The sequence below is a fragment of the Choloepus didactylus genome, chromosome 11 (assembly GCF_015220235.1).
Source record: "Choloepus didactylus isolate mChoDid1 chromosome 11, mChoDid1.pri, whole genome shotgun sequence".
Taxonomy (NCBI): domain Eukaryota; kingdom Metazoa; phylum Chordata; class Mammalia; order Pilosa; family Megalonychidae; genus Choloepus; species Choloepus didactylus.
Genome location: NC_051317.1, coordinates 35,860,212 through 35,886,688, shown reverse-complemented (window position 1 = coordinate 35,886,688; position 26,477 = coordinate 35,860,212). Strand labels below are relative to the sequence as shown.

Genomic DNA, 26,477 nt, shown 5'->3' with positions numbered 1-26,477 from the left:
TTAATGACATAGAGAATCCCACCACCCATTCATGACAAAGGAAGCCAAGGTTTTGATTAGAAGTGTTTCCTGAGCTTTCGCTATTTGGAATCCCAAAGCAAATCTTGTGAATTGCAAGCAAAGCAAACATGAAACAATCCACATACATTAAGTTGTGTGTAGGATTTTTTGCAATCAAGAAAGCAATACCGTCTAAAGAAAGGGCTACTGTGCTGGTTTGAATGTATTATGTCCCCCAGAAAAAGCCATATTCTTTGATGCAATCTTGTGGGGCAGATATTTTAGGGCTGATTAGATTGGAATTCTTTGAGTGTTTCCATGGAGATGTGCCCCACCCAACTGTAGGTGATAACGCTGATGAGATAATTTCCATGGAGGTGTGGTCCCGCCCATTCAGCGTGGGCCTTGATTACTGGACACTATATAAGCTCAGACAGAAGAGCAAGCCTGCTACAGCCAAGAGGGACACTGAAGAAAGCACAGGAGCTGCAGATGAGACACAGTTTGAAGACGGCCGTTGAAAGCAGACTTTTGCTCCAGAGAAGCTAAGAGAGGACAAATACCCCAAGTGCAACTAAGAGTGACATTTTTGAGGAACTGCAGCCTAGAGAGGAACATCCTGGGAGAAAGCCATTTTGAAACCAGAACTTTGGAGCAGATGCCAGCCACATGCCTTCCCAGCTAACAGAGGTTCTCTGGACACCATTGGCCATCCTCTAGTGAAGGTACCTGATTGCTGATGCGTCACCTTGGACACTTTATGGCCTTAAGACTGTAACTGTGTAACCAAATAAACCCCCTTTTATAAAAGCCAGTCCATCTCCAGTGTTTTGCATTCTGGCAGCATTAGCAAACCAGAACAGCTATCTTCTTTAAAACTTCTTTTTGGGGGGTGGGGGTGCTTTACCCATACCAGCAGCAATAGGTATATATACTTTTGAAATATTTTCCATCCCCACCTGCTTTTGGTAAGAGCTACTCCCTGCCCTAAGCATCATCCCCCAGAGGACTTAAGGGAAACCCAAAGGCTTCTGGAGACATTTTCTCCTTCTGCCCTGATGCCTACCCCTTGTCTTTCTTGACAACTCCCATCTTTTCCCCTGGAGGCATCTATGCCCTAGGCCCCTCATCCCTCAACCTCCCAGGTCATCCATCTTTACCTGGTATTTTGGTTTCATTGGCTGCTCAAACAAATACCATGCAAAAGGTTCGCTTAAACAATGGGAATTTATTAGTTCATGGTTTTGAGGCTAAGAGAAAATCCAAATCAAGGCATCATCAAGGCCGTGGGGCTGGCTGCTGGTGATCCTTGGTCCTGGGCCCCTCTGTCACATGGCAAAGCACATGGCGGCCTCTCCTGGTCTCTCCCTTCTCTTCCGGGCTCCATTGACGCTTAGCTTCTGGCTTCTCCTTCTGTGGCTTTCTCTCTATTTGTCAGAATTTCATTCCACTTGTAAAGGACTCTAATAATAGGATTAAGACCCATCCTGATTGAGATGGGACACATCTTAACTCAGGCAACCCCATCAAAAGGTGCTACCTACAATGGGTTCACACTCACAGGGATGGATTCGGTTTATGAACATGCTTTTCTGGGGTACATACAGCTCCAAACCACCACACCTGGGTTCATTTCCCAAAGGCTTTGAACATCCAGTAATCTGCCCCAATATTCCATCCCCTTCCCCCATTTCTCTTCCCTCTTGAACTCATAGGCTACTATCAGCAAAATCCCCTCTAATCAAAACTTCTCTCCCTTCCTCTCCCTCTCTCTCCCCCCTCTCTCTCTTGCTTTATCTGACACCAGGCATTCCTCAGACCCACCCCCACCACCCCCATCCCTGCAGCAGCCCTGTCAAGCTGTGGCTGTTTCGTTTCCCATCCTCTTCCACCCCAGCCACTGGGCCAAAGGTAGGATAAGTATCCTTATTGTCAGCACCTCGTTTCTAGCTCCAGAAATTTCCCTCTCCTCCCTCAAAAAAAAACAGCATCTTCAAAGTACCCACTCCAACAGATCTCTGGTCCACTGACTGGTCCTCACTCTCTGTCTCCTCCCTCGTGCCTTTACTTTCCCCTCTATCTAATTTGGATTCCGTGGTTTTCCATGGTGGGCCCTTTGCACATCCTTGTCCCTGGCTCCCTCCAAGTTACTTGTTGACCACACCCACCACCCTCCACCTACTCCACCCCTGCCTAAGAATAACTGTACATGGCTGGAGGAAAACAAACAGCCACACTGATTAGTCTCATTTTAAATTCATTGCTCCACCCCTGAGGTGATCCTCTGCACCCGGCCACCCTACCACCCAGCCTTGGTCACCTTGCTCACCAGTTGACTCATAGCTTCTGTTCTCCTCCTCCCTTTTGTCCTCTCCTCAGCATCTCTCTTCTTTCCTCTACTCTAAATTCTAACCCTTCCTCACTCTCAGCTGATGACCTTACTTTCCATTTTTCCATGAGAAAGCGTAAGAAATCAGCAGAGAACATCCTTATCTTCCTGTCACCAAATTGACCCATCTCCTAATGGCGTCTGTGGCTCTACAGCTTGTCTGTCCTCCTGTTTCCCTGGCCAATGGCCCCATTGTTCACTAAATCCTATCAACCTTTCCTCTCTTAAGAATTTTTTCCTGAAATTTTCCCCCTTTCTTTCATGCATCACTGGTTTTGTTCCTCCTCTATGGTGCAGTATTCCCATTAGCATACAAAATGCTGCATTCTCTTCCAGGTTATGTATTAAAAATATCTCCTGATCCTTCACACTCTTCAAACTGCTGCCCCATTTCTCTGCTCCCCTTTATAATAACATGTTGCCAAAGGCTTCCTGCTCCCTCTCATCAATTCACACTATCTTTTGGCCCCAGTCAGACTTCACCAGTCAGACCTAAGAAAGTACCAGTCCTTATGGCTCCCTTCTTGCCAAGTCCAGCTGTCAGTTCTTGTCCTCCTTATTTCATTCAGTTGTTCTCTTTCTCCTCCTTTATACGCTCTCTTTCCTCATCTTGCCTGGCATCACATCCACCTGATTTTCCTTCTAGCTCACTGTTCCATCTCAGTGTCCTATGAGGCTCGTCTTACTCACTGCAGCTTCAAAATATTTGCAGACCCAGGGCTCAGCCCTCTGTCTACTGCTTTCCTTTGCCCATATTCAGTCATAAAGTTTCCATCCATTCTCTTTGTTTTAAATAATACTGATATGTGGAGCCCCTGCATTGTGTCTCTAGCCTAACACTAGATGAGATCCCTGAGATCCCAATGCTAAGATCCTGCTTTATTCTCCATCTTCTCTTTCATGCCTAACAGGTGTCTCTAACCCAGCATGTCCAAAACTGCAGTATTAGTTTCACCTCCGACAGCTGCTTCTCTCCTCACGTCCCTGTCTCAGTACGTGGCACACTGAGTCCCTTTCACACTAGAAGCATTGGGGTCATGCTTGTTCCTGTCTGTCACACCCAGTAGCCAAGTCATCAGCAAATCCTCCAAAATAAGTCCCATATCTGCTCATTTCCCACTACTGTCACCCTATCCGAGCCAGGGCTGTCTCTCACTCACTCTAGAATAATTGCTTTCTTTATTTCTCCCTTTTTTTTATTGAGGCAAAACTCACGTAACATAAAATTAACCATTTTAAAGTTTGCCATTCAGTAGCATTTAGTACATTTACAATGTTGTGTGAGCGTCACCTCTGTCTAGTTTCAGAACCTTTTCATCACCTCCAAAAGGGACCCATTCCCATTAAACAGTCACTCCACCTCCTTCCTTCCCCAACTACTAATCTACTTGGTGTCTCCATGGATTTAACTATTCTGGTTATTTCATGTAAATGGAATCATACAATATATAACCATTTATGTCTGGCTTCCTTCACTTAGCTCAAAGATTTTGAAGTTCATCCATATTATACCATGGGTCAAAACTTCATTCCTTTTTATAGGTGAGTAATATTCCCTCATATGGATATGCCACATTTTGTTTATTCATTCTTCCGGTGACGGACATTCGGATTGTTTCCGCCTCTTGGCCATGCTGAATAGTGCTGCTATGAACATTCATGTTTGAAAACCTGTTTTCAGTTCTTTTGGGTATAGACCCAGGAGTGGAATTGCTAGTTCATATGGTAACTCTGTGTTTAACTTTTGGAGGAACCACCAAACTTTTCCACAGCAGTTTGTAATAGCTTCTCATCTGGTCTTCTGCTTCTACTCTATTCTCCCCAAACATCGTAGACACTCAGAAGGCTTCTTATCTATGGATCCCTCTGCTCCCTCTTCTTCAGCCATAGGGACCTTTCTGTTGTTCTCACATAAACCACAACCATTCCTGTCCCAGGAGCTTTGCATCTGCTCCTGAGCTTGGAAGCTCCCACCTGTGTCTTCAGTGCTGGGCTCCTCACCATCCTGGGTCCCTGCTGAGATGTGAACTCTTCCCAGAGTGCTTGCCTGACCACACTCCATAAAACAGCAACCCCGGCACACCCACCCCTATTCCTCTATCCACTACCCTGCTATCTTTTTTCTGTGCAATACTTATGAGTATGCCAAATTTTAGTATTTGTATGGTTTTTTTAAACTTACTGTTTTACTTTGGGCAGCCTATTAACTGTCTAAGGCTCAAGTTCCTCATCTGTAAAATCATGATAATTATAGTATCAGTTCATGGGATTGTTGACTCTTGCTGCATAGTAAATACACAATTAGTACTAGGAAATATCTTTTAATAAGCATACTTCTAATCTTGACTTTCTCCTATCAAATAGAGAAGGTATACTGATGAAAATTAGATAAACAAAAAGACACAAGTCATGAAATGGATATGAATCTTGTTCTTTGTTAACTTCATCTATTCATATTTACAGTGAACATTTATGAGTCCCTTAAAAATCTAAATATTATCAGAAAAGGAAAAACTAGAAGAATTGAAAATAGTTGCCTCTGTGAAGCAGTAATAGGGGGTGGCCCAGTTTCTGCTTTCTTTGTTATGATAGCAATACTATTTAACGTATTGCTTAGGTAGAAAATAAAAATTGAATTAAAAAAGAAAAACGACAGAAAGGAAATAGGACATATTAACAGGAGCTCTCTTGGGGGAAGCTATCAACTCTATTTTCTTTTCTATGCATTCTAAAATTCACAAAATAATCTGTTATATGTATAGATGGCTTTTATAATGAAAAACAGTAAATAAGCTTTTAATATAGTAACTGGATCTTGGAAGGCTAAGCGAGGCTTGGGAGGATGCATTTAGAATCTGCTCTAAATTGAAAAATATACTTGCCGGGGAAAACCAGAAAAGGTTGCGGTGTAGATTGGGAATACTTAGGGACAGTCATGCTCAGGGCCCAGAGATAGGTGAGACTGGGGCAGTTGTGGCAGAGAAAGCGGTTTGAAGCAAGGTCAAAGAGACTAATGCCAAAGATTGGTCCTGGGAAGGGGGCCAGGCAGCACTGGAACCAGGGAGGCAAAAGGTGGGCCCTTTCAGGGTCATCTAACGTGCTGAGCATCGCATTTTCATTTACATAAAAGCATCTGCCCACAGCAAGTTTGCAAAGAGACCGACTTTCCACCGTTGGGAGGGAAAGCCGGCACTGGAAGCCTGCGGGGTTGTCTGGCAGGAAAAGAGGCGTGTCTCGACTGGCACGTGTCTCGGTTAACCTTGACAGTGGCACGGAGCTCCGCGTCTCTTTTGACCTCCGCTGGAAATGTCTCGCAAACTCAGGTGCTCGGAACTTCGGCACGTCCCTGCCCCCCTCACGGGCGCCCCTGTCTTTTGCAGGATGGATGGTCACAGTATCACTTTGTCGCCTCATCGTCGACCATCGAGAGGGACCGACAAAGGCCCTACTCCTCCTCCCGCACTCCCTCCATCTCCCCCGTGCGCGTGTCTCCCAACAACCGCTCAGGTAAGGCGCCGCCGGGGGCCGCCCGGGTCTCTCTTCCCTCCTGGCAGAGGCCCTCGTTCCCACACCCCACACGGAGGGGAGCTGTCCCGACTGGGATTTTGCTGGAAAAGTAAATGGATCCGTTTTCTTGTTATTGCAGCAGCCTCAGAAAGTCCCAAAAATATCTCAGGTTTCCTGGGAGTCCACTGGTGAGACACACCTGGGTTCAGTGAAAACCAGGTATAAAGACACCTGTAAAGCATTCACAAATCAGCATTTTCCTGATGCTTTTCCAACAGAAAAGCATTGGAAGTGCATTTTATTTATTATCATTGGGATAACAGAGGAGGGGACAGAGGGTGTGCAATGTCTTCCTTTAGTGGGACACACATTTGAAATGTATCAGTGAGGATTTCATTGCTATTCCATATAGGATGAACTTGGCATTGTTACTGTAAACCAACTGGTAAATCATTCTGAAATTCTTATCACAACCAAACGCAGCATTTAAGCCTCTCAATTTAATTTTTTTCTGATTTTATTGTATTCCTCTTGCTTAACTTTTGAGTTTACTTCTTTTATTTACTAGTAAAGTGTATGTTATTTCTACACCCTTTTCCGGTCACATTAAGTGACACCAAAGTTTAGAGAAAAAATTAGAGGCAAAATATTAACCCATCCTTTAGTACTACAAGTAACACGAGTTTTATTGTTTACTCAAAGTGTAATTTTTAAAAAAATAATTTTTCTGCATTCTGATTTGTGTCCTGAGAATGAAGGAAGGATAAATAATTTTATTTACGTGAACACACACACACACACACACACACACACACACACACACACACACCCCTATCTAGGCTTTTACTTACAAAATGTTTTTTCTCGTCTTCCCTCCCCTCCCCCTGCTGAGGAAATAATATTTTGGAAGCCGCGTCTCGGAGAGCATGGCAGTGGGCATTCCACAGCAGGGTCACCTCTCTGCCGCCGAGAACGGGGGTCAGAAAACTTTACACTAGAATTTACTGTCTGAGTGATGAAGAAAATAAGAAGTGAATGGGAGCTATTTGACTGAAATTATTACCCTCTCCCAGCACCATGAAAGATTGCATTTTTATATACTGTTATTGCATAAGCAATAAGCATTTCGTCTGCCACCAGGAGAATGAGGAAACCCCGAGTGACTGTGCAGAAACTTCCGCCCATCTGGGAAGCACGGAGGCAGCCTCTTGCTCTCCTTATTCCAATAATTGTAACAGGGTTGAAAAGATAACGAGCTTTGGGTCCGTGAAGCACATGGATAGCATGTATTAAAAGCTCTGATTATTAAGAACTACAGTAAGCCAGTCGGTTTTATGGAGATGAAGTGATACAGCAGATTGGAAGGTGCTGGGAAGGAGAACGGGTGCTCCTTAGGGAACAAGCAGAGCCAGGAGCACCCGGGTCACTCAGCTAGTAGGGGCCTTGGCATTTCCCAGGCTGGGCCCATCGACGACACCTAACAAACACTTGTTTACGTGATACTGATTTTTCCCCGAGCGTCATCCCAGTTTACTAGAGGCTTAGAGCACACTTGAGGTGGTTTAATAAACACCCTCCATCTGTGCAATATTAGATTTCAATTTTAAAAGCTTTGGTCAAGATACTCCAAAATATTGTCCTTTCCTGATTGCCTGGCAGTGCCACAAAAGAGGCTGCTAGCCTTTCTTTATGCAGGAAGCAAAAGAGCAAGGGCCGGAGAAGAGAGTTTCCCGGAAGCAGCCGAGACTGTCAGTGGAGGAGAGGGGAAAGGGGCAGAGGGCGGAGGAGGTGAGCAAGGCTGAGAACAGGCAGGACCGGACACGCAGCACCGTCGAGGTACAGCTCTGTGGAGGAGTCGGTGGTTCTTTCAGAGGCACCCGTTTAAGTTCCAGAACCCTAACTCTTAATGAGATGCAGCAGCCTCCAGACCCCACTTTCTCTCCCCTCCTCCTACCCTCTCCATCCAGAACAGAAGTGACCCCTGTCCCAGGCCTTCCGTGTCCTCCCCACCTGGCCAGCGGTGCTTTTCCCCAGTGTCCGAACTTCACTGTTCCCGTCTCCACCCGCCAAGGGTGGTGGTTCAGCAAAAAGAGAAAACGCTGGCTCAAGTCCCTGCGATTTCAGGGGTGTCCCCCAAAGGATGAGAGCGCTGCCAGCTCTCAGAGCTCAGGGGCTTTCTTCCCTGGAGGCCATGCCCGGGTCCCTGCTCCACCTGGTTAGGGCAGGCTCCAGCGTCAGCGTTCAGGACCAAGTAATGAACTCCAGGGGCAGGCAGGAGCGGAAACTTCTGAGGGTGTCAGGAACCACGCAGAGAGCCTTGATTTTATTTTGATAGTTTGAGAAAGTGGGGGAAAGGCCTTTCAGGAGGCAAGAAAAAGGCGGGCCGAGGCCGTCTTTGCTTCCTTCCACGGCACGTGGCTGTGACTTCTCTTGAGCGCTCACTGCCTTCTGCCTCTCATCTGAGCGTGTTTCCACATCTGTTTCCACCCTTGATTGATTTCCTCTCCTCAGGTTCAGAAATGGCAGCATGAGTCACATGTCTGGTGTAGGGATTTGCATCTAGCACATGTCATGTTTGACTAACTGAGTCAAAATGACTTGGACAGTGAAAAAATGGGGTAATTCAGGGAGCGAGCAGGCCCAGGAGGCTGGGGCTGTGGGATCCTGCAGAGGGTGTGAAAGATAAGCTGAAAGGTAAACTGAGGCCTGATGGGGGTGGGGCTCGGACACTAGCAAAGAAAAGTGGGCTTTATCCTAAAGCTCGGACTTCCCCAGGGATTCCTGGTTTTCATAATCACCAGGTGTGCTCATCAAATACAGATTCCTAGTCTCACCCCATAAACTCCCCTGAAAATTCTGACTCAGAAGTTTTGAGGTGGGGTCCTGGCATTGCCAAAGGCTCAGGTGAGTCTTAAGGATAAACGGGTTTAGGAAGTGCTGCCCTGGGGCATAGGACCTGGGTGACGCTTTGGTCCAAGGCTTGGTATGCAATTGACAGCTCCCCCTTAGGAGCGGGGAGATGGGTGTGAGGACAGCCTCAGGTGGGCTGCCCGGCTAGAGGCCTCCCTGCCAGCACGTGCACTTCTCTCTCCACGTCTTCCGGCACATTGCTGCATTGGCAGGGCTGTTGAGTTGCTACTGATCAATCCAAGTTTTTAGGAGAACTAAACCCCTTTTTGTTTGCTTCCTTATCTCCAAGCTTTTCTCTCCTCTGGTGCCAATTTGTTAAAGAGCCATGGCATTCCCCAGGGAAATCATCCAACTGCCACCTATCCTTCTAGAAAGGGGGATTCCAGGGCTCATTCACAGGGCCGACCACCGGCTTGTGGCCAGGGCGTAAGGTGTGGGCAAGAGGGCGTTGGGGGCCTTTGTCAAAAGAGCTGAAGCAAGGATGCCCTGGCAGGGAAAAGGAGCCTTCTCCCTTCACTTCCTGTCTCTAGCCCCTCCCAGTCCAGCTGATGGAGAAGATCTTTGTGGGTTTGGTTATTTCAGCCTCACAAATCATCCTAAGTGGACAGTTGCTTCCTCTGTCTTCCCTTAGGGCAGATTCTGGTATTTAAGAAAAAACTGCATTTATTTTAACCAGGGATTCTTCAATGCAGGTAATAGCTGCTCTGAAACACATCTAATGAAGGAAGGAAGCAAAGAAGGAAGGAGGGAGGGAGGAGAGAAGGGAGAAAGAAGAAGAGAAAAAGAAAGAGAAGGAGAAAGAGAAATCAAGACTAGTGTTGTTCTTAAAATTGCCCTTACACTGGGAGGTCCTGTGCCCACCAGGATATCTGTCCGAGGCACACAGGCCCCACCCAGGATATATTCCTTAATTACCTGCCTCCAAGTCACGTGCCCCCTTGATTCTAAAGCACCAGATATGCTGGGTGAGGAAAGAGGGTGAGGATGAGAACCAAATCTACAAAGAAATCAAGAGGTCTCTGAGTACATATTGATACATGTTGAGCCACGAGTATTTACGTCCTTAATTGTTTGTGTGAGAAGGTACGTGTGCTGTGGGATGAGAAATGCACAGTCGTCCCTTTGATTTCTCTATTTAGCAAGTGCCCCAGCTTCACCTCGGGAAATGATCAGCCTGAAAGAAAGGAAAACAGACTATGAATCCACTGGCAGCAATGCCACTTACCACGGAACTAAAGGGGAGCACGCTTCCAGGAAGGACACGATGACAGGTGAGCTCGGCGTCCGTCTCCTGCCCAGAGTTGGTGACTTGTTCGGGGACGGGACAGAGGGCTGGGACGTCAGGCCACGAACCGTGAGTCGCAGCTCAGCAGGACTTAGCTGCTGTTGGATCACGCAAGAGATCGATAGAGAAGAATCCCAGGAATTAGAAACGAGAATAAGCTAGAGGAGTAAAAATGGAGCGTCTTAGTCCTAAGAATAGCTAAGAGCTTTTAAATCTGAAAGAAATTCTAAAAGAAAGTGTTCTCCACATACGTTTTATCCTTAGTCTTTCTTTACCTTCCCCCTTCATTGTCATTTGCCCAGCTCACAACTGCCCCTTAAATTAGAAGGAGCAGTCAACATGTTCTTCTTTGGCACAACCCAAGGTGGAGGGAACCCAAAGATGGGGGTGCGTATATTTGCCAATTAGGAGAGGGAGGAAGCCAAGCAAAGCAGGAGCATTTAGGGAAACCCGCAGAACTCCTGCTGAGACGTTTTCCCCTCTTGCCATCACACTCACCCCTAACCCCTGGCAAACTCCCAAGAAGCTCCAGGAGAACCGAAGGCTTTCTTTCCCCAGGGAGGCCTTGACCTTCCATGTCCTTTGTCCCTTGCTACTGTCTCACCCGTTGGGACTCCACGGAGGCCGGCCCTGGGGCCTGCTGGCCCCCTTCTCCAGTGTGCCTGCCCACCCCGTCTAATAACCAGGCTTGGCCTCCACTCACCTTCTACTCCGCGCACCTCTCCTTGGTGGGCTGCGCTTCCCATGCTCCACCCCTCCCGGTTCTGCTGCCCCCCAGTCCACCCAGTTCCTCCAAGAAGCTGGAGGTGGAGATAGTACTTTAGGGAGAGATATGCTTTGAAAGCAGAGTGGCCAGAGCCAGCAGGACCCCTTAGGGAGATTCTGCACCCCTTCTAGTCACAGGCACGTGGAGAAAATGGGCCAGAGGAAACAGGGCTTCAATAGAACAAAGTCAGATCAGATCATTTGAAACGCCAGATGCAAAGAGCATACTCCTAAGCAGACAGGGAGACCCTTTCATCAGAAGAATTTAAACACACAGGGGACATTTCTTTGATATTATTTAGTTTAGATGTAGACCTGCAGGGAAGCAGAACAGATAAATCGGATGATTTATTACAATCTCTTCCAGACCCAGGAAGTCTAAGATGCATTTTTCTAATGGTAAATGCATTTATCGCAGAGGCAGTGGTCTCCATGTTAATTCTGCACAGCTACATAAAGAAAAGCAGAATACACAGAGGCTGTGGCGTCCCACCCCCAGGCCAGGACCCTAACTCCAGGTGCAGGCCCTGCAAGCGAGGATCTCACCCCTGCTCCAGAGACGTCTCCCAAATGGGAGGCCTGAGCTCATGTGTGCCAGAGATTATTATTCTTACCACAGTTTTCCCAGAAATGTTGCCACAAGCCTGAACAAAGGAAGTTATGAATCTGAATGCTGAATCCCTAGAGTGAAGACATTCAGAGGAAAATCCAATTTGTACTGATTGCTCTAAAGCAATCGGGACACCAAATTCACCTGACCCATTAATATCGCAACTATTATTGCCTGATGTAGCCACATCACCATTGGTCGGGGGCGACAAATTGAGATTATAATTACAGGAACTGTGAAATTGACTGCGTTATCATTTAAGTTTAGCAGTTCTCTTTAATGCTCTTGTCCCTTAGAATCATCCAAAGACTTTTTAAATGCGGGAGTGTTTATGTTGAAATAGTTCCAATGGTACACGATTGTGCTAAAATGAAAAATAAGTTGAATATGGTTCTCATGTTTAATCTTCTTAGAAAATGGCAGGGATCTTGACAACCCTAGTATTGAGATACATGTAATTTTTCAAACTTGTTTAGAGACAAAACAGCTTTGCTCTAACTTAAAATGCAATTTGAAACTACACTATCAATCATGTAACAAGCCTAGAAAAACATTGAGGTCTTTATTCAATAATATGTTCATGTGGGAAAGTTCTTTTGAGCCAGTGAAGCTTTGTAAATGTTTGTTATTATCACGGTGGTAGTGGTGGCTGGTGGTGATAGTGTTGTGAAGGTGGTGGTAGTGATGGTGATGATGGTAGTGGTTGGTGGTGATGGTGGCAGTTAGATGGTGATGGTGGTGAAGATGGTGGCAGTGCTGGTGCTGGCGGTGGTGGTTGGTGGTAACAGTGGTGCTGTTTGCCATCCCTTTAGTCTGTAGTGTGCTGAATGAGTTCCCAGCCAAGCCAGGTGGGGAGCCAGCAGCGAGTATGGAAAGTTTGGATTGCCAGCTTCTGCTTTTCAATACTTTAAAAACCGTCCATCATCCTGTTTTACTTGCAAATCATATTTCTTCTGGTCTCCACATCAAATGCCGAACTTTCTCATTCGAGAATAAATCCAGAGGTACTTAATATGGTGCATTGAAGAAGTCAGAAAACTGCCACCTTCCCTGTTTCTAAGGCACCAAAGGGCATCAGAGGAAGTATCCCACCCCCCACCATGGGAAAACATGAAAAGCTTCACCCTCAAAATGTAACATGTGAAAAGTGAATGTGAAAGTGGCTCCTTGCCTAAGTTATAATTTCCTCCACTAAGCTCTTAGAAATGCAGATCCATCTAGGGTTTTACTCCAGGCTTCCCTCCACCCACCTTTTCTGAATTCATTTTCTAGCTTAGAATAAGTCTCTTAAAATGTCTTCTCTCCTTAGTGTCTCCCTGCCACCGAGGCGCTCTCAGAAAGCAGAAGTCAGCTGTTCATCCAGGCGTACAGCACTTTTACAGCTATTTCTCGTGGTCATGATTCCCTGGGAACATTACGTGTTCAGAAGCACACAGAGGAGGGCTGTGGGGTCCTAGCAGCTATACAGCCTGACTTTTAAACTCACCCAGGATATCTGGCCCTCTGATCTGAATGTCCGAAGTGCCTTTTCATCAGATGGTATATTCTGTTTTGTCAGTGTATCTCATGCCTTTTAAATAAGGTGTTCTAATCTTCAATGTGTTGATTAAGTTAGGAATTTGGGGACCTAGACAAAAATAAAAGGTATTTTCTCAATGAGTCTACCCTTGGCTCAGACATAAAAGGGCATAGCATCCCTGAAGTCACCTGCTTCATGTATCCACAAAGATCATGAATTCAATCTCAACTACACTGTCACCTTGTTAAGTGGGCCAAAGAGCAGGTGCAAACAACATCCAATAGAAACATCTTTAGCTCAGATCAGAAGCCACAAACATAACAAGGAGAGAGGACAACTGTACTAATGCAGTTATTTTTTTATTGACCCAAAAAATGCATTTTATTTTGATCAGCAGAAAAAAACAAAATTTCACCTTGCCCTTAAGTGACATTTTCCATCAGCACTTTACAGCTCTGAGGGCAGGTTTTTGAAGATTCCTTCATTCATCCATTTGGCACATGAAGCATTCATTCCATGAGTGTCCATTGTGAGTCAGGCACTGCCCAGGCTCCAGGGATACACACAATGATCCCAGGACACAAATATCTCTGCCCCCATGGATCTTCTGCTCTAAGAGGTGAAGAAGCAATAAGACAAATTCACTGACAAAGTAATAACATAGTGTTGAGTCTGATGAAGGCAATAGGGAAACGAGATGGAGGCTGCCAGGGTGGGAGGGGTTTACTTTAACTCACATGGTCAAGGAGGAGATGTTTGAGCTGAAACCTAAGCACTAACTAACTAGGAGGCAGCCAGCCCAGAGTTTGGAGGAAATAAGTTCCAGGGGGAGGGATCAGCAAGTACGACATCCCTGAAGCAACAACTCGGCATGGTGGAGGGAGGAAGGAGGGTCTGTGTAGCTGGGGCTTTGCTACCAGGGGGAGGAGAGGGTGCAGGGGCTGGGTCAAGCAGAACATGGTAGACCCTCCTAGAAAGTTTGGGTTTTACCTGAATCACAGTGGGAAGGGCACTGGAGTATGATAAGCAGAGGGACTGAAGATCTAATATACATGACAAAATGGTCACTCTGGCTGTAGGGAGGATGATGGGCTCTGGAGCAGGGCTGGGCAGAGTGGAAACCGGCCCCTCAAGCAGGAGTCTATGGCGGTGGTCCAGGCTGGAGATGATGCGTTCACATTAACTCAAAGAGGAGAGATGTGCATTCAGGCCGGAGTGTGATTTTTCAAATTGAAAATGGGCTCAGAGCCCTCACTTCCTAAGCAGAATTTTCTAAGAGGAGTTTTATTGCACAGCTATTATATGCTTTTAGGTAATAATCATGAATGGCATGAACTTCAACCTTGATGGATATTTCCATTTCCTGTGACTGCAGCAACAAATTGTCACAGATTGGTGGCATAAAACAACAGGAATTTATTGTCTCCCAGTTCTGGAGTCCAGGAGTCCGGAATCAAGGAGTCGGCGGGGTTGGTTGGTTCCTTCTGGAGGCTGTAAGGGGGAAAATGCCTCCTGCTTCTCTCCTGGTTTCTGGGGGCAGTCCTTGGGGTGCCTTGTACTTGTAACTGCCTTGCTCCAGTCTGTTGTCTCCATCTTCACGTCACTTTCCTCTTTGCATCTTTTTCTGTTCTGTCTCTTGTAAGGACGCCAGTCACTGGGTTTAGGGCCCACCTAATCACCTTGAGGACCTCACCTTAACTGCATCTGCAAAGAACCTTGATCCAAACAAGGTCACATTCTAAGGTTCCAAGTGAACATAAATTTTTGGAGGAGAATATTCCACCCACTGCAATAGATTATGCTGACTTTAGATCTGTGCTGGCCTTATGAGAGGATAGTTGGAGTGGCATCCTAGTATATTATCCCATAGATACAGGAAGCCAAAGATAAACGTCTCATGTTTGTAGAGTGTTTCATACCCCATTGGCAAAGGTCCCTTAAATCCATGGCATCAATGGCTGTGATGCAAGTGGTGTTCTTTCCTCTGGGATGAGGCTCAAGTTTTCGGGGTAAGGAAATGGGCATCCCAGCACCCTGCCCGGGCCTTTGGAAGCTTCTAGCCACTGGAAGAGGCCTTCTTTCCTTTCAACCAAACAAGAGGCCAGTCAGAAGACAGAGTAGGGGGCTCTTTTCTCTGTGCCAAACATAAGTCCCAACCTGCCAGCTCCCCCAGGGATGGAGGATTTACTTGGTGCTTCCTGCCCGTCCTTTGGGCCTTTGAGAAGTGAACAGCCGGAAGGATGATCCAGCACTTCTGTGAGCTCAAATTAGACATTTAATTCTTGTCATTCTTCAGCTAAAAACCAAGCTGCTGATACAGATTCCTGCATGCTTCAGTGCAGGTGACAAGCTTTCGTTATCTGCCAGTTTTCACCAGAAAAGAAAGCTACAAGACTTGCAGGATCACCATCTGTTTGCCACACCTGCCCTGACCCTGTCTACAGCAATGCACGCTATCGCAAGCGGCTGGCGTGTGATGGGAATTTGATAGAACAGCTCTTCTTCTTTCCTAATGTCTGTATGTATAATGAAGTGTTTGGAGCCAAAGAATTTCTTCCACTTGGCATGGCCCACAAGAAACCGAGCTTTGTTAGGGCAAGAACTTGCCCCAGTAACCATTATTTCCCATTTGCAGTCCTGATTTCTTTGCTAATACACTTCTTTCTCTCTTGCTTTCAGCTCAAAATACTGGAATTTCAACTTTGTATAGGAATTCATATGGTGCGCCCGCTGAAGACATCAAACATAACCAGGTAAAAGAAATACATTGGTATTCATTTTCCATTCAGCTCAGGTGAAATATCCTGGATTTTTAAAATAAAGTCACTTCTATCTAATATACATAAAGAACAAATGAAAATAACGTTCCGTTGTGCTTTCCCCTCACACCTAACCCAGCTTACACGCACGTGGCATGCTGGCAGTCATCAGGACAGCCTCACATCTGGAATAGTCTTTGATTTCTTTCTAACCTCATGCTTTATCTGGTGATACAAAGCAAGTTTTCTCCCACAGTGCAAAACTAATAGGCAACCCCAAATATACAAGGGGAAGATGGCCTTACTCTAATCATTGCTAGACAGAGATTAAGTAGCTGCTGTAACCCTGCCAACCCTCCTTAGGAAGAAAGCATTAATTATACATTACAGTCACCAATAAAATAGACACATCAAGTTAAATATAAACAGCTAAGTGGAAAGTATCGTAGAGGGCCTTGCTACTCAAAGTCTGGGCAAGCAGAAGCACCGGCATCACTTGGACGTCCCACCCAGACCTTCTGAGTCAGAGCTCCAGCTTGGCAAGAGGCACAGCTGGTTCACGGGCACGTTCGAGTTGGAGGATCACTGGGACATTAGACACGTAAAGAAGCACTCAGCATTTGTTTGTTTTATTCAGCAAATTCCCGAAGTTCTGTGGGGAGTATAAAAGCCGAAAAGCACAGCCTCTGCTGCTCACACATTGATCAACAACTTCATACTTTTCTCTGCCCTCCCCCCACCCCGCCGTGGTGGTCATCACAGAAAAACTGATGTTCCTCTTGACCATTTGCCACTTATAATCGTTGCCAGGACTCATGCTTTCAATTCCCTAGGTATGTCAGGAAAGCCAGGCTGAAAAGATAAGCACAAAAGCCGTTTGCTTGGTGACGATAACCATGAAAACATGAACAAGGAAAGGAAATGTGAAATCCTCAGAAACACAGTGGTGTTTGGGGCATTTTCTCAACACCCAGCAGGGAAGCCTTGGGAGCCCCACCCCCCACCCCCCCAGCCTAGCCTGTGGAAAGTCCTGCACAGATACTCCCTACAGGACATTTCCGAGGCACCGAGGAGGAAGACACAAAGAGTATCTCCTCGACCTTAATGTATTTTCTTTCTCTGATCAGCCAGCAATAGGGAAAATGAAAGTGGGTAGTGAAATTACCCTCTTGCCCTTGATTTTCCAACCCATGTTCAGCTGCACTGGAAAACATCTGTCTCCAACCCCCTGGGTGGGAGCACATTCAGGCCCCACAGCCCATGGCCACATCCAATCGGCTTTTACTCCATTCCAGTTTTCGCTAAAAACAAAGACACCATCAAATAAATAAATAGGGTCAGCAGCAGCAGGCGGGGGATGACCAGGGTGCCCCAAGCAATGAATGTGCCCACATGCCTTCCCAAGCATAAAAGAAGACTGAGACAAAGTGTGCCGGCAAAGCAAACCCCATTTATGGAAATAAACAGGTTTTCCTCTTAGTGTTCTGGTTTGCTAATGCTGCCAGAATGCAAAACACCAGAAATGAATTGGCTTCTATGAAAGGGGGTTTATTTGGTTACACAGTTACAGTCTTAAGGCCATAAAGTGTCCACAGTAATGCATCAACAATCGGGTACCTTCGCTGGAGGATGGCCAGTGGCATCCGGAAAACCTCTGTTAGGTGGGAAGGCACGTGGCTGGTGTCTGCTTGCTCCCAGGTTGCATTTCAAAATGGCAGTTTCCAAAATGTCAGTGTCAGCTTCCAATGGCTGTCTTCAAAATGTGTCTCTCAGCTGCAGCTGCTCTCTCAACTCCTATGCATTCTTCAAAGTGTCTCTCTAGGCTGTATCAAGCTCGCTCCTTCTGTCTGAGCTTATATAGTGGTCTAGTAAACTAATCAAGGCCCATGCTGAATGGGCAGGGCCACACCTCCATGGAAACCATCCAACCAGAGTTATCACCCACAGTTGGGTGGGGCGATTTCCATGGAAACAACCCAATCCAGACGACCTAACCTAATAAACACCAGTACATCTGCCACCACAAGACTGCACCAAAGAACATGGCTTTTTCTGGGGGACACAGTACATACAAACCAGCATAGATGGTATTATGAAATTCTGTAGGAACCGTGAGCAAGCCATTTCCAGCTCCTACCGGCACTGGTCAAGGGTTTCTCATCCGAGAGTATTAAGATTAGTCTTCAGTTTGCTTGGTAGAGAGCAGCTCGTCGCCAGCCAACCGTTTCAAGGGATCCCAACTCCAAGGCCCCAGTGTCTCTGGTGGGAGAATGCTGGCGGGACCCACGAGGAGGGTGGCCAAGCTCTTCCCCCCTCGTCCACACGGGGAGACATTCCAGGCAGGCCCCAGGCAGAGCAGATCCAATGGTGATTGCCCAGGGACTCCTTTACTCCCTGATCAGGTCCAGCACTTGGTTAACTGGGCATTTGGTTAATCCCACTCTGTTACCGAGCACCATTTAAAAATTCCCACTGAAGACCGTTTTTCCTTTTTTAAAAATTTCCCAAGGAAATCATCATGACATTCCAATGAACTTGGGGAGAAGGGAATAAAGCAGCTTACTTATTTTCGACTGTTACTGGAATGCACTTTGGCTTGACTTGCAGCTTTCCCTCTTGGGAACTCAAGAAAAGTGCTAACACCATAACCATTTGGAAGAGAAGGCTTTGTTCTCTTCCAGTTGGTTGGTTCTAAACTTGGCACCTATGTTTGTGGTTCTCTACCCATATGGGTATGGTCAGCCATGCCAAATGGGGTGTGTAGGTTTGGGAGCTTTCCTGGGCTAAAAGTGACCTCCCAGCCTCACTGCCTGTAAAATGCCAGGCTCTAGAAGAAACAACCAGTGGTGTAAAATAAGGTTTGCAACCTTTGTTTTTTCTATCTGGGGTCAGTGGGTCACAGATGTCCTTTTAGAGCTAACCACTTAAACTCTGTAAGTCTCCTAGCAAGTTTCTTTTTGTCCATCCTGTACTTATCAAGAAAAATATCATATTTAACTGTATATACCTAGCTGGGAACATGATTTTTGTTAATAAACTGCAAACAAGGGGGTTGCTTTTTAGATTAAATCACCCGTATTCAAATTAATACTAACAATAACAAAAACAGCCTCTTGACGACTTGTTTGATGTCCTCCATCCTGCTGTGAGGTGTGCAGGGCAGGTAGTGTTATCCCCAGAAATGAAGAACTCGAGAGTCAGGGAGGCTAAGGGTTTGCCTGCTGTCACCCAGCCGGGAAGCAGCAGGGCCAGCATCCAAACCGCCTCTTCCACCTCCTTGTCCCGTTTTCCTTCCTCTATACCAGCGGTTCATAAATGTGAGCATGACTCAGGATCACCCACCCGGAGGGCTTGTTAAGACAGCGATTGCCGGGTCCCCACCACAGAGAATTTGCTGGACTGAGGGCCACAGTCTGAGAACCACTGATCTTTACCACACAGCCTCCTTCATTGTGTGTTAAAGCCCTGAATCTCCAGTTTTCACTGTGCAGAAAAGATCTGCTATGGGCAGCTATTTCCCTTGTGTCCAAAATAAATCATTTATGTGCAAACTTGGTGAGGAATACACACAGTGAATAAACGTTGAATAAGGCGCCTAGTAAAATGGGAACATAGTAAAAACTCGTTCCCCCACCCCCACCCCGTGTAACTTTTCCAAACCTCCCAGCTCTAACCGTTGGTGTCCTGTGCACCTGGGGACGTCTGCACCTGGGGAACGTGCAGCCCAGCCCGGTGCTGGAGGAGCAGAGACGTTAGAGCACACAGCTGTCCAAGGAATGGCAAAGGGCACCTCAGTCTATCTCCGTGTTTTGACTGACCTGGTCTTAGCGACACAATTGCAGAATTCCAAATGTCCCTCTCATCCCCAGGCTCTTAGGCCAACAAATGTTTTGGGCTCCACAGACTTCAGCAGCTAAGAAGACACCTCATTCCTTCAGACACCACAAACCGAAGTCTGAGACATACTGGGCACAGCTAAGATGTAGCTGACCACTTACTGGTGTCAATCAATTAGGTACAAAGGAGGGAGTTTCGCTCACTTGAGAGAAGAATTATGCACGACCCCATTAGAAGCATTTATTTACACACAACGTGCTAATTGCAAATCATTATCTGTTAACTAAGACCCATTTCTACCGGAGGTTTCTAGGCTGATCCTTAGTTAAATTAAAAGGGAATTGCTGGATCTACTTGAAAGTGATCAAACTGTTTCTTTAAAAGTGCTTTATAATCCACACCGGACTGCCCCCCCAGTCAGTGTATTTTAAGGGAGCTTTGTGCATCCCTGGCTGCACCGGCTGTGGGGTTCATGCTCACCCCAGGCCTTGGAGGTCCTGCTCACTTCTGGGGCAGGGGGCAGGGACCCCAGAAGCTGTGAGAAGAGTAGGGGATAGCTCCTCCCCCAGACACAAATGCTAGCGAACATCAAATCACCTCTCCAGCCGTCCTCTTCCTCTCCCTAAAGCCAAGCAGAGGGGGCTCCTTCTTGGCTTCCCATACCCCGAGGCCCCCTGGGGTCCCTTTAACCCTTCAAGGTCCCTACAGTAGACTGTAACTTTCAGAGGACAAGAGACAAGGAACTTTAGGGTAGGCTGGGGGGTGCCCGGCACTTCTGGAGACCCCTCCGCCCAGCCCGAGGCTGCTCCATCAGTGTTCCCTGAGTGCAGTCAGTTCTTCTCAATGGAACCGAGTTGGGAAATACTTTGGTCTTCTGGAGTGTGGGGTGTTCTGAGGGGGTTTCTCTCTTTTTATTGCTTGTTTATCCGCATACCTGTCTGGGGCAGAGGTGCCATCACTGAGGCAGGGGTGTTGGAGCGGCCCAGCTCCCGGGAAGCCTGGGTCCTTCTGCACACACGCAGGGCTCGGCGGTGGCCTGGCCCCAGCCCCCAGTGCTGCAACCATTGCACCTGCTGCATCCTCCCTACCTCCTTGTCTGCAATCACAGCCCCTGAGCACATTATGGAAATGCAGGAAAGGTGAACATCGACAACCCTTGTTCTCTAGCTTCTAGTCTACACCTCTTTAACTGAAAAAGATGATCCAGAAGTTAGTGGATGGACCCAGGCGCCAATGTTGGAGAGGAAACCCAACTGGCAGTTGGCGATAGTCAGAGAAGGCGCACTATCTTGTCTGCTTAGGGGGGAGGGTTTAGTGCCTTGGCTCTAGGGAAAGTGGGATCCAGGGACAACTAACCACCCGGCCCGGGTCTTCTTTTCCGTGCAGGTTTCAGCGCAGCCGGTCCCACAGGAGCCCAGCAGAAAAGATTACGAGACCTACCCGCCGTTCCCGAATTCCACGCGCAATTACGAGGAGTCCTTCTTCGAGGACCAGGTCCACCATCGCCCTCCCGCCAGCGAGTACACCATGCACCTGGGACTCAAGTCCACCGGCAACTATGTCGACTTCTACTCGGCCGCCCGTCCCTACAGCGAACTGAACTATGAAACGAGCCACTACCCCGCCTCTCCCGACTCCTGGGTGTGAGCCGCGGGCGGGCGCAGGCGCTGCGGGAGCCGTGCATGTGCATGCAGCCCACAGACATTTCTTTAGTTTTTTCCCTGCCAGTTTAGTTTGTTAAAGCCTGTTCCGTAGGAAGGCTGTGATAACCAGTGCGGAAATACTCAGAGCTATTTTAGAAAGCTAAATGCAGCGAAAGGTAACCTGGGATCAGTAGAAAGCAGAAGCAATCCTAAGCTATGACCGTGCACAGCGACGTTCTAGTTTGAGCAGTAGAGTGTAAAAAGCGCTTTAAAGTGAATGTGGCGGAAGGAAGGAGATTGGAGATGGTAGGGTGGTGGGACGGGAAGGTTCTCGTTAAGCACAAGATGCAGAATAGTTTACACTCCGGGGGGACGGCTTCTCACACTTTGTTTACTCTCCTCATCCATTGTGACTCTAGCTTCAAGTTGCATTGGGGTTCCTCTGTACAGCGAGATGTTTCTTGCCTTTTGTTAATGCATTGTTGTAAAGTATTTGATGTACATTACAGATTAAAAAAGGAAAGTGCATTGTGTATATTACACGAATGCCACTGTGTTTCCTCATCTGTGATCTGAATATTGCTTCAATTTCATACTTTTGAAAGATGTATGGATTTCCAGTTTTTCTTTTCTTTTCTTTCTCCCCAGTATGTTTTAACAACAAAAAAAAGCAGAAGCAAAACAAAAAAAAATGAGGGGGAAAAAAAAGGAATATTTAGCAGTATTGTTCGTTCTGATATGTGAATTTGTTTGTGGCAACTAAACAAGGCATTCAACAGTTTCTGACAATTAACATACATCATTCCACACTCCTTGTCAACAAAGTGCTTTTTCACTGCCTAAAATTTTAGATGTAGATATTTGAAATAGATTTTTTTCATTTATACCAGTTTTCTTTATGATGATACAGTGTTAAAAGAAAATAAATTACAATTGATCTGTCATCCATATTTGCTAAGAATGTCTATTTCCAAGGAACTAGCTTACAGAATACACATTCTTGCTTGTGTGTCTGTGTGGGTGAGTGTGTGTATGTCCACATATGTGTAAAAATGACCTGTATGAGACTTCTTTTTTTTGATAGAAGCTATTTCATTTGCTGTTCATCTTGTACAAATTTTGTTTTTGGATTTTAGTATCAGTGTGCATCAGTTTGTTCCTTCTGTACTGTATCTACTCTTCTAACCATCTAGTGACTCAGGATATTAGGCCAGTTGAAGTGAAGTTATAGGATTCTCACCCATTCACACATTCTTGGATACCGATCCTTTCACAGGTCCATTTCCTTCCATGTTTTATGCCCTCAGAACATGATAAACCATGGCCAAGTCAATAATTTCACTTTGGGGCCAACTACTTGAAATATCCATAGGAAAGGTAAACTGCTCACCTTATCCACTCCCCTCCAAATTTTTTTGTTCACGTGGCAGGGAGCAGACAATTATGGATTAGATTTATTAAAATTGAACTTGAAGCTAATGTTAGAATAGTGTTAACAGAGCTGAGAAATAAGGCTGACCATTTGAAAGAACACGGGCTGTGGGTAAATTAGCTTTGCTCTTTAGATGCAAGTGACTGAGGCCAATAGGTGCCTAGTAAATGTTAACTGTTCTTGGAAAAAAATAAAAAAAAATTAAATATCAAAAGAGATTGGCTGCCATCTTCCTTTAAAACTTGCTCCCCTTCATTTAATTCAGCTCAAAGTCTAAAATCAATGGTTCTTTCTCCAAAATTAACTTCAAAAGAGACTTTATTCATGCAGAGTTTGGAAATGAAAAGCTAATTTCCAGAATACAGCAGTTGACAGAAATTTACATATGAATTTTCCTACAAACTGTGTACACATTTAACCTTGTCACATCATTTACCATAGGACACTACTTTTCTGTGTTCCCACACGGGAATGCTGCCCTGCAGCCCCTCCAGCTCCTATACATAGAGAGAAATAGGTAGCATCAAGGAAAATGTTTGCACTTCATCTGGGTCATAGAGTGATATAGTAAAGTTCATCAGAGCAAAGATTGTGGCATAAACTTGATTTATCTATAACCAAATAGCTGGCTTAACTTTCCAAAAATAAACGATATCATTCATTCCCTGGTCTGAGCTATGCCAAGGGACATTAATGCCTTCTCTAGGAAAATACTTCTCCTGGCAAGACCTTTATACTTTCTTTAGGATTTTGAATCTCAGTGCATGCCCTACATCCACAACCTTTGGCGACCAAGGACATATTTGCTGTCCATGATTGTGAGAGCCCTCTGTGCCAGGCCGTGATTAGCTAATTCAGCCAGAAGCCTCTGACAGCAGAGGTAGAGATAGGAAAAGGACAAGGAAAAATAATCATAGTAATTCAAGCCCATCTTTTCTCTCAGAGTCGTAACTCAGGAAGAAAAATGGTTTCCTTTTGTTTTTGTTAAAATTAAGGTATAAGATATATGTACATATATGATAACTTATAGATACATAAATAGACAATCAATAGATGATAGATGAAAGATGATAGATTAGATATAGATAGATAAATAGACGAGAGAGAGAGAGGGATGATAGGTTGAGTTTTACTTGAACATTGAAATGCCTGGAAGCCCTTTGGGCTCCCTTGGAAAGGAAGGTGGGTGAGCTGGAGATGTATTATTGTAACATTGGATGTATTGGATAAAAGCACAAGTGACAAGAAACTGCTTGTTTTTGCTTTCACGGTGCTGAAGTGACATACTGTAATACCCCAGGTGGCCGACATGTGGCGCTAGAGGAGCCTCCAGACCCTGGATTGACCTACTGAGATGGGATGGTGTTTTCCACAGGGAAAGAAAAAGGAAAACCGATAATTTCTGGTTCCTTTCAATCCCTATGATAGACCATAAACATACCCAATGCATTTAGTAGGATGTAAAATCAGACATTATGTGTGAAAAACAGACTCTGTTTTACTTGAGAGTGTTGATCACCAGGGACTGGATTAAAGAACAGTTAAACTCTACCACCATGAACAACAGTAACATTTAAAAATAAAATCTTTTCATATTGGTTAAATTTTTATATCACCTTAATGTTTCACATTAGACAGTAAAATATCAGGTTTATAAGAATCAGGGTAATGTGAGATGTTATCTCATATTTGGCATTAACTTGGGTGAAAGTCAACCAGTGATCACCATTTCATACTGATAAGATTCTGCAAGAACTGGTGTTTAAACTCAGTAGCAGAACAAAAAAACCTTAATTGATTTGGTCTGCTTTATTGTTTCCCTTACTTCACTTCTGTTTAGTGCCTGATTCTGTCTCCGTTCTTGCTGAGACCTGTGCCCCGGGGAAGTGCGGTTTGGCTGTTACACACACAGGAGAGGAGAAAATGAAAGTCGAGGAAGTGCTCCTTGCACAGTTCCCTCCGGGATGCTGGTGTCTCTCACCAACCAGATAGGAAAACTCAGGAAGACCCAGCTCATCTCCGACAGCAGCAGCAGGAGGAGAAAGCTTATGGCCAGTTGGTTCAGGGGCACCTAATCTCACCAGCCTGGACTTGACTTCAAAGGTCCACTCTAGAACCTCCCTCCATCAAAGAGAAAAAGTAAATCAAGAAAGCAGGGGAATGTACAGTGGGTTTTAGAGCTCTGCTCATCTTGTACTACAGCCTGCTGAACCCCAGTAGGATTTGTTCCCCTTTAGGCTCGGCTGCTGTCTTAGCACCTGAACATTTAGTTTTAGAAAGTGTGGTCAGGACAAGAGTATGACTGAAACTCATGCCGGGCGACCTTGTCATCAAGAACAACTGATCTCCACCTTGCCACGAGCCTAGTCACCCCAGGTCTCAGTCCACAGCCCTTACTCACCGTTCGGAAATCCCCAAATCTTTGAAAACCATAAGATTTCACATAACTCACGTGGCAGCCAAGGCTGACCTGAACCAACGTGAGGTCTTCATTTCTCACGTGGAGACTTCTCAGACTTCCCTCCCACCTGAAGGTGTCATTCAAACACAGTTTCTGATCTGATAGGGCAGGGTTGGGTCAAGAATTTGCATTTCTAACCTGTTCCTAAGTGAGGTTGCTGCTGCTCATCCAGGGATCACATTTTGAAAACTGGTCTAAAGCAAGATCACTTATGAGACTATTGCAAAAATTTAGAACCTCGTTAGTAAACGTGTAGGCTGGGGACCGACAGCACAGGCATCACCGAGGAGCTTATTAGAAAGGCAGGATATTGGGTCCATCCTAGCGTTTTGGCAACCGAATATTCATTTAGATTCCCAGGTGATTCTTAGGATCATTAAAGTGTGAGAACAATGATCCGGAAAACACATCAGGATTTGAGCCAGGAGAATGGCAGGTGAAACAAAACGAATTTGAAATATTGCAGATGTAAAATCAGCAGCACTTGACGACTCCTGGGTGAATGGAGGAGGGACCTAAAAATTCCTCTGAAATGTGAAGCCTGGGTGACCAGAAACCCCACAGTGGAAAACTCATTCATAAGAAGGAAGAAGAATCTTCCTAGTAAGGGGGAAAAACACCTGATTTTGTACGTGTTAGTTAGAGATTCTGATGGGAAATCCAATGTTGTAGCAGGCAGCTGTAAATGCCAATGGGATCCTGAATTTGAGACATAAAATTGGTCTTCATCGTATTGGGGCTGACAGTTGAAAAGTAGATGTCCATGAAGATGTCCATGGAGAAGAGGATATAGAGAGAAGAGAGTCCTGGGATGGTGGAGGCCAAGGGGAGGCAACTGCTACAGAAGAGGAGACTGGAGGTGGAACTAAAGCAAGACCAGAAGAGAGCAAGACCAAGGTGCTGCCATGAAAAGCCAGGTGAGGAGTGAATTTCGCACAGGAAATGACAAGGAGGAAGACGTCTGAGAAAAAGACTTGGAACATAGAATGCGGAGACCGTTCAGGGCTTTGAGGATAGTTCCAATAGCAGGTGAGGGTGTGCCAACGAGGTGAGGAGAGTCTGCTCTCACAAGAAGCTCGATATTGGGCAGACTTGAGATGCATTCATGGCCCAAGACAATCACAAATAGAATGAAGAATTATTTTAGGGCAGCACAATAGACTTGTAAACCCAGAAGAACGTGCCACAAAGAGTTCAAAGACGATGCCTTCTATTTGTACAACATTTTATTGCTTTCATAGTGCTTTAACACTTGTTTTCCTTTTCCTGATCACTACTCCTTAGGCAGCTATTGTAATCAGTCACGTCCTTGAGATGAGAGAAATAAGGTACCATGAGATTGCATAGCTAGCAAATTTTG

The 26,477-nt window shown here is 45.8% G+C and overlaps 1 protein-coding gene across 4 annotated transcripts in view; it reads left to right on the top strand.

Annotated features, from left to right (window-relative positions):
* The window catches only part of CTNND2 (catenin delta 2), a 1,032,924-nt gene extending 1,009,715 nt beyond the window's left edge, over window positions 1-23,209 (top strand). For 2 of the 4 annotated variants that reach the window (XM_037798890.1, XM_037798887.1), the window contains 4 exons: window positions 5,770-5,896; window positions 9,946-10,077; window positions 15,665-15,738; window positions 20,968-23,005. In XM_037798890.1, coding sequence (XP_037654818.1) covers window positions 5,770-5,896; window positions 9,946-10,077; window positions 15,665-15,738; window positions 20,968-21,228 — 594 coding nt within the window. In that variant the 3' untranslated portion in view covers window positions 21,229-23,005. Of the gene's footprint in view, window positions 1-5,769; window positions 5,897-9,945; window positions 10,078-15,664; window positions 15,739-20,967 lie in introns of all 4 variants that reach the window. The other 2 variants (XM_037798888.1, XM_037798891.1) reach the window with 2 other exon arrangements.
* Window positions 23,210-26,477: the final 3,268 nt, after the last annotated feature.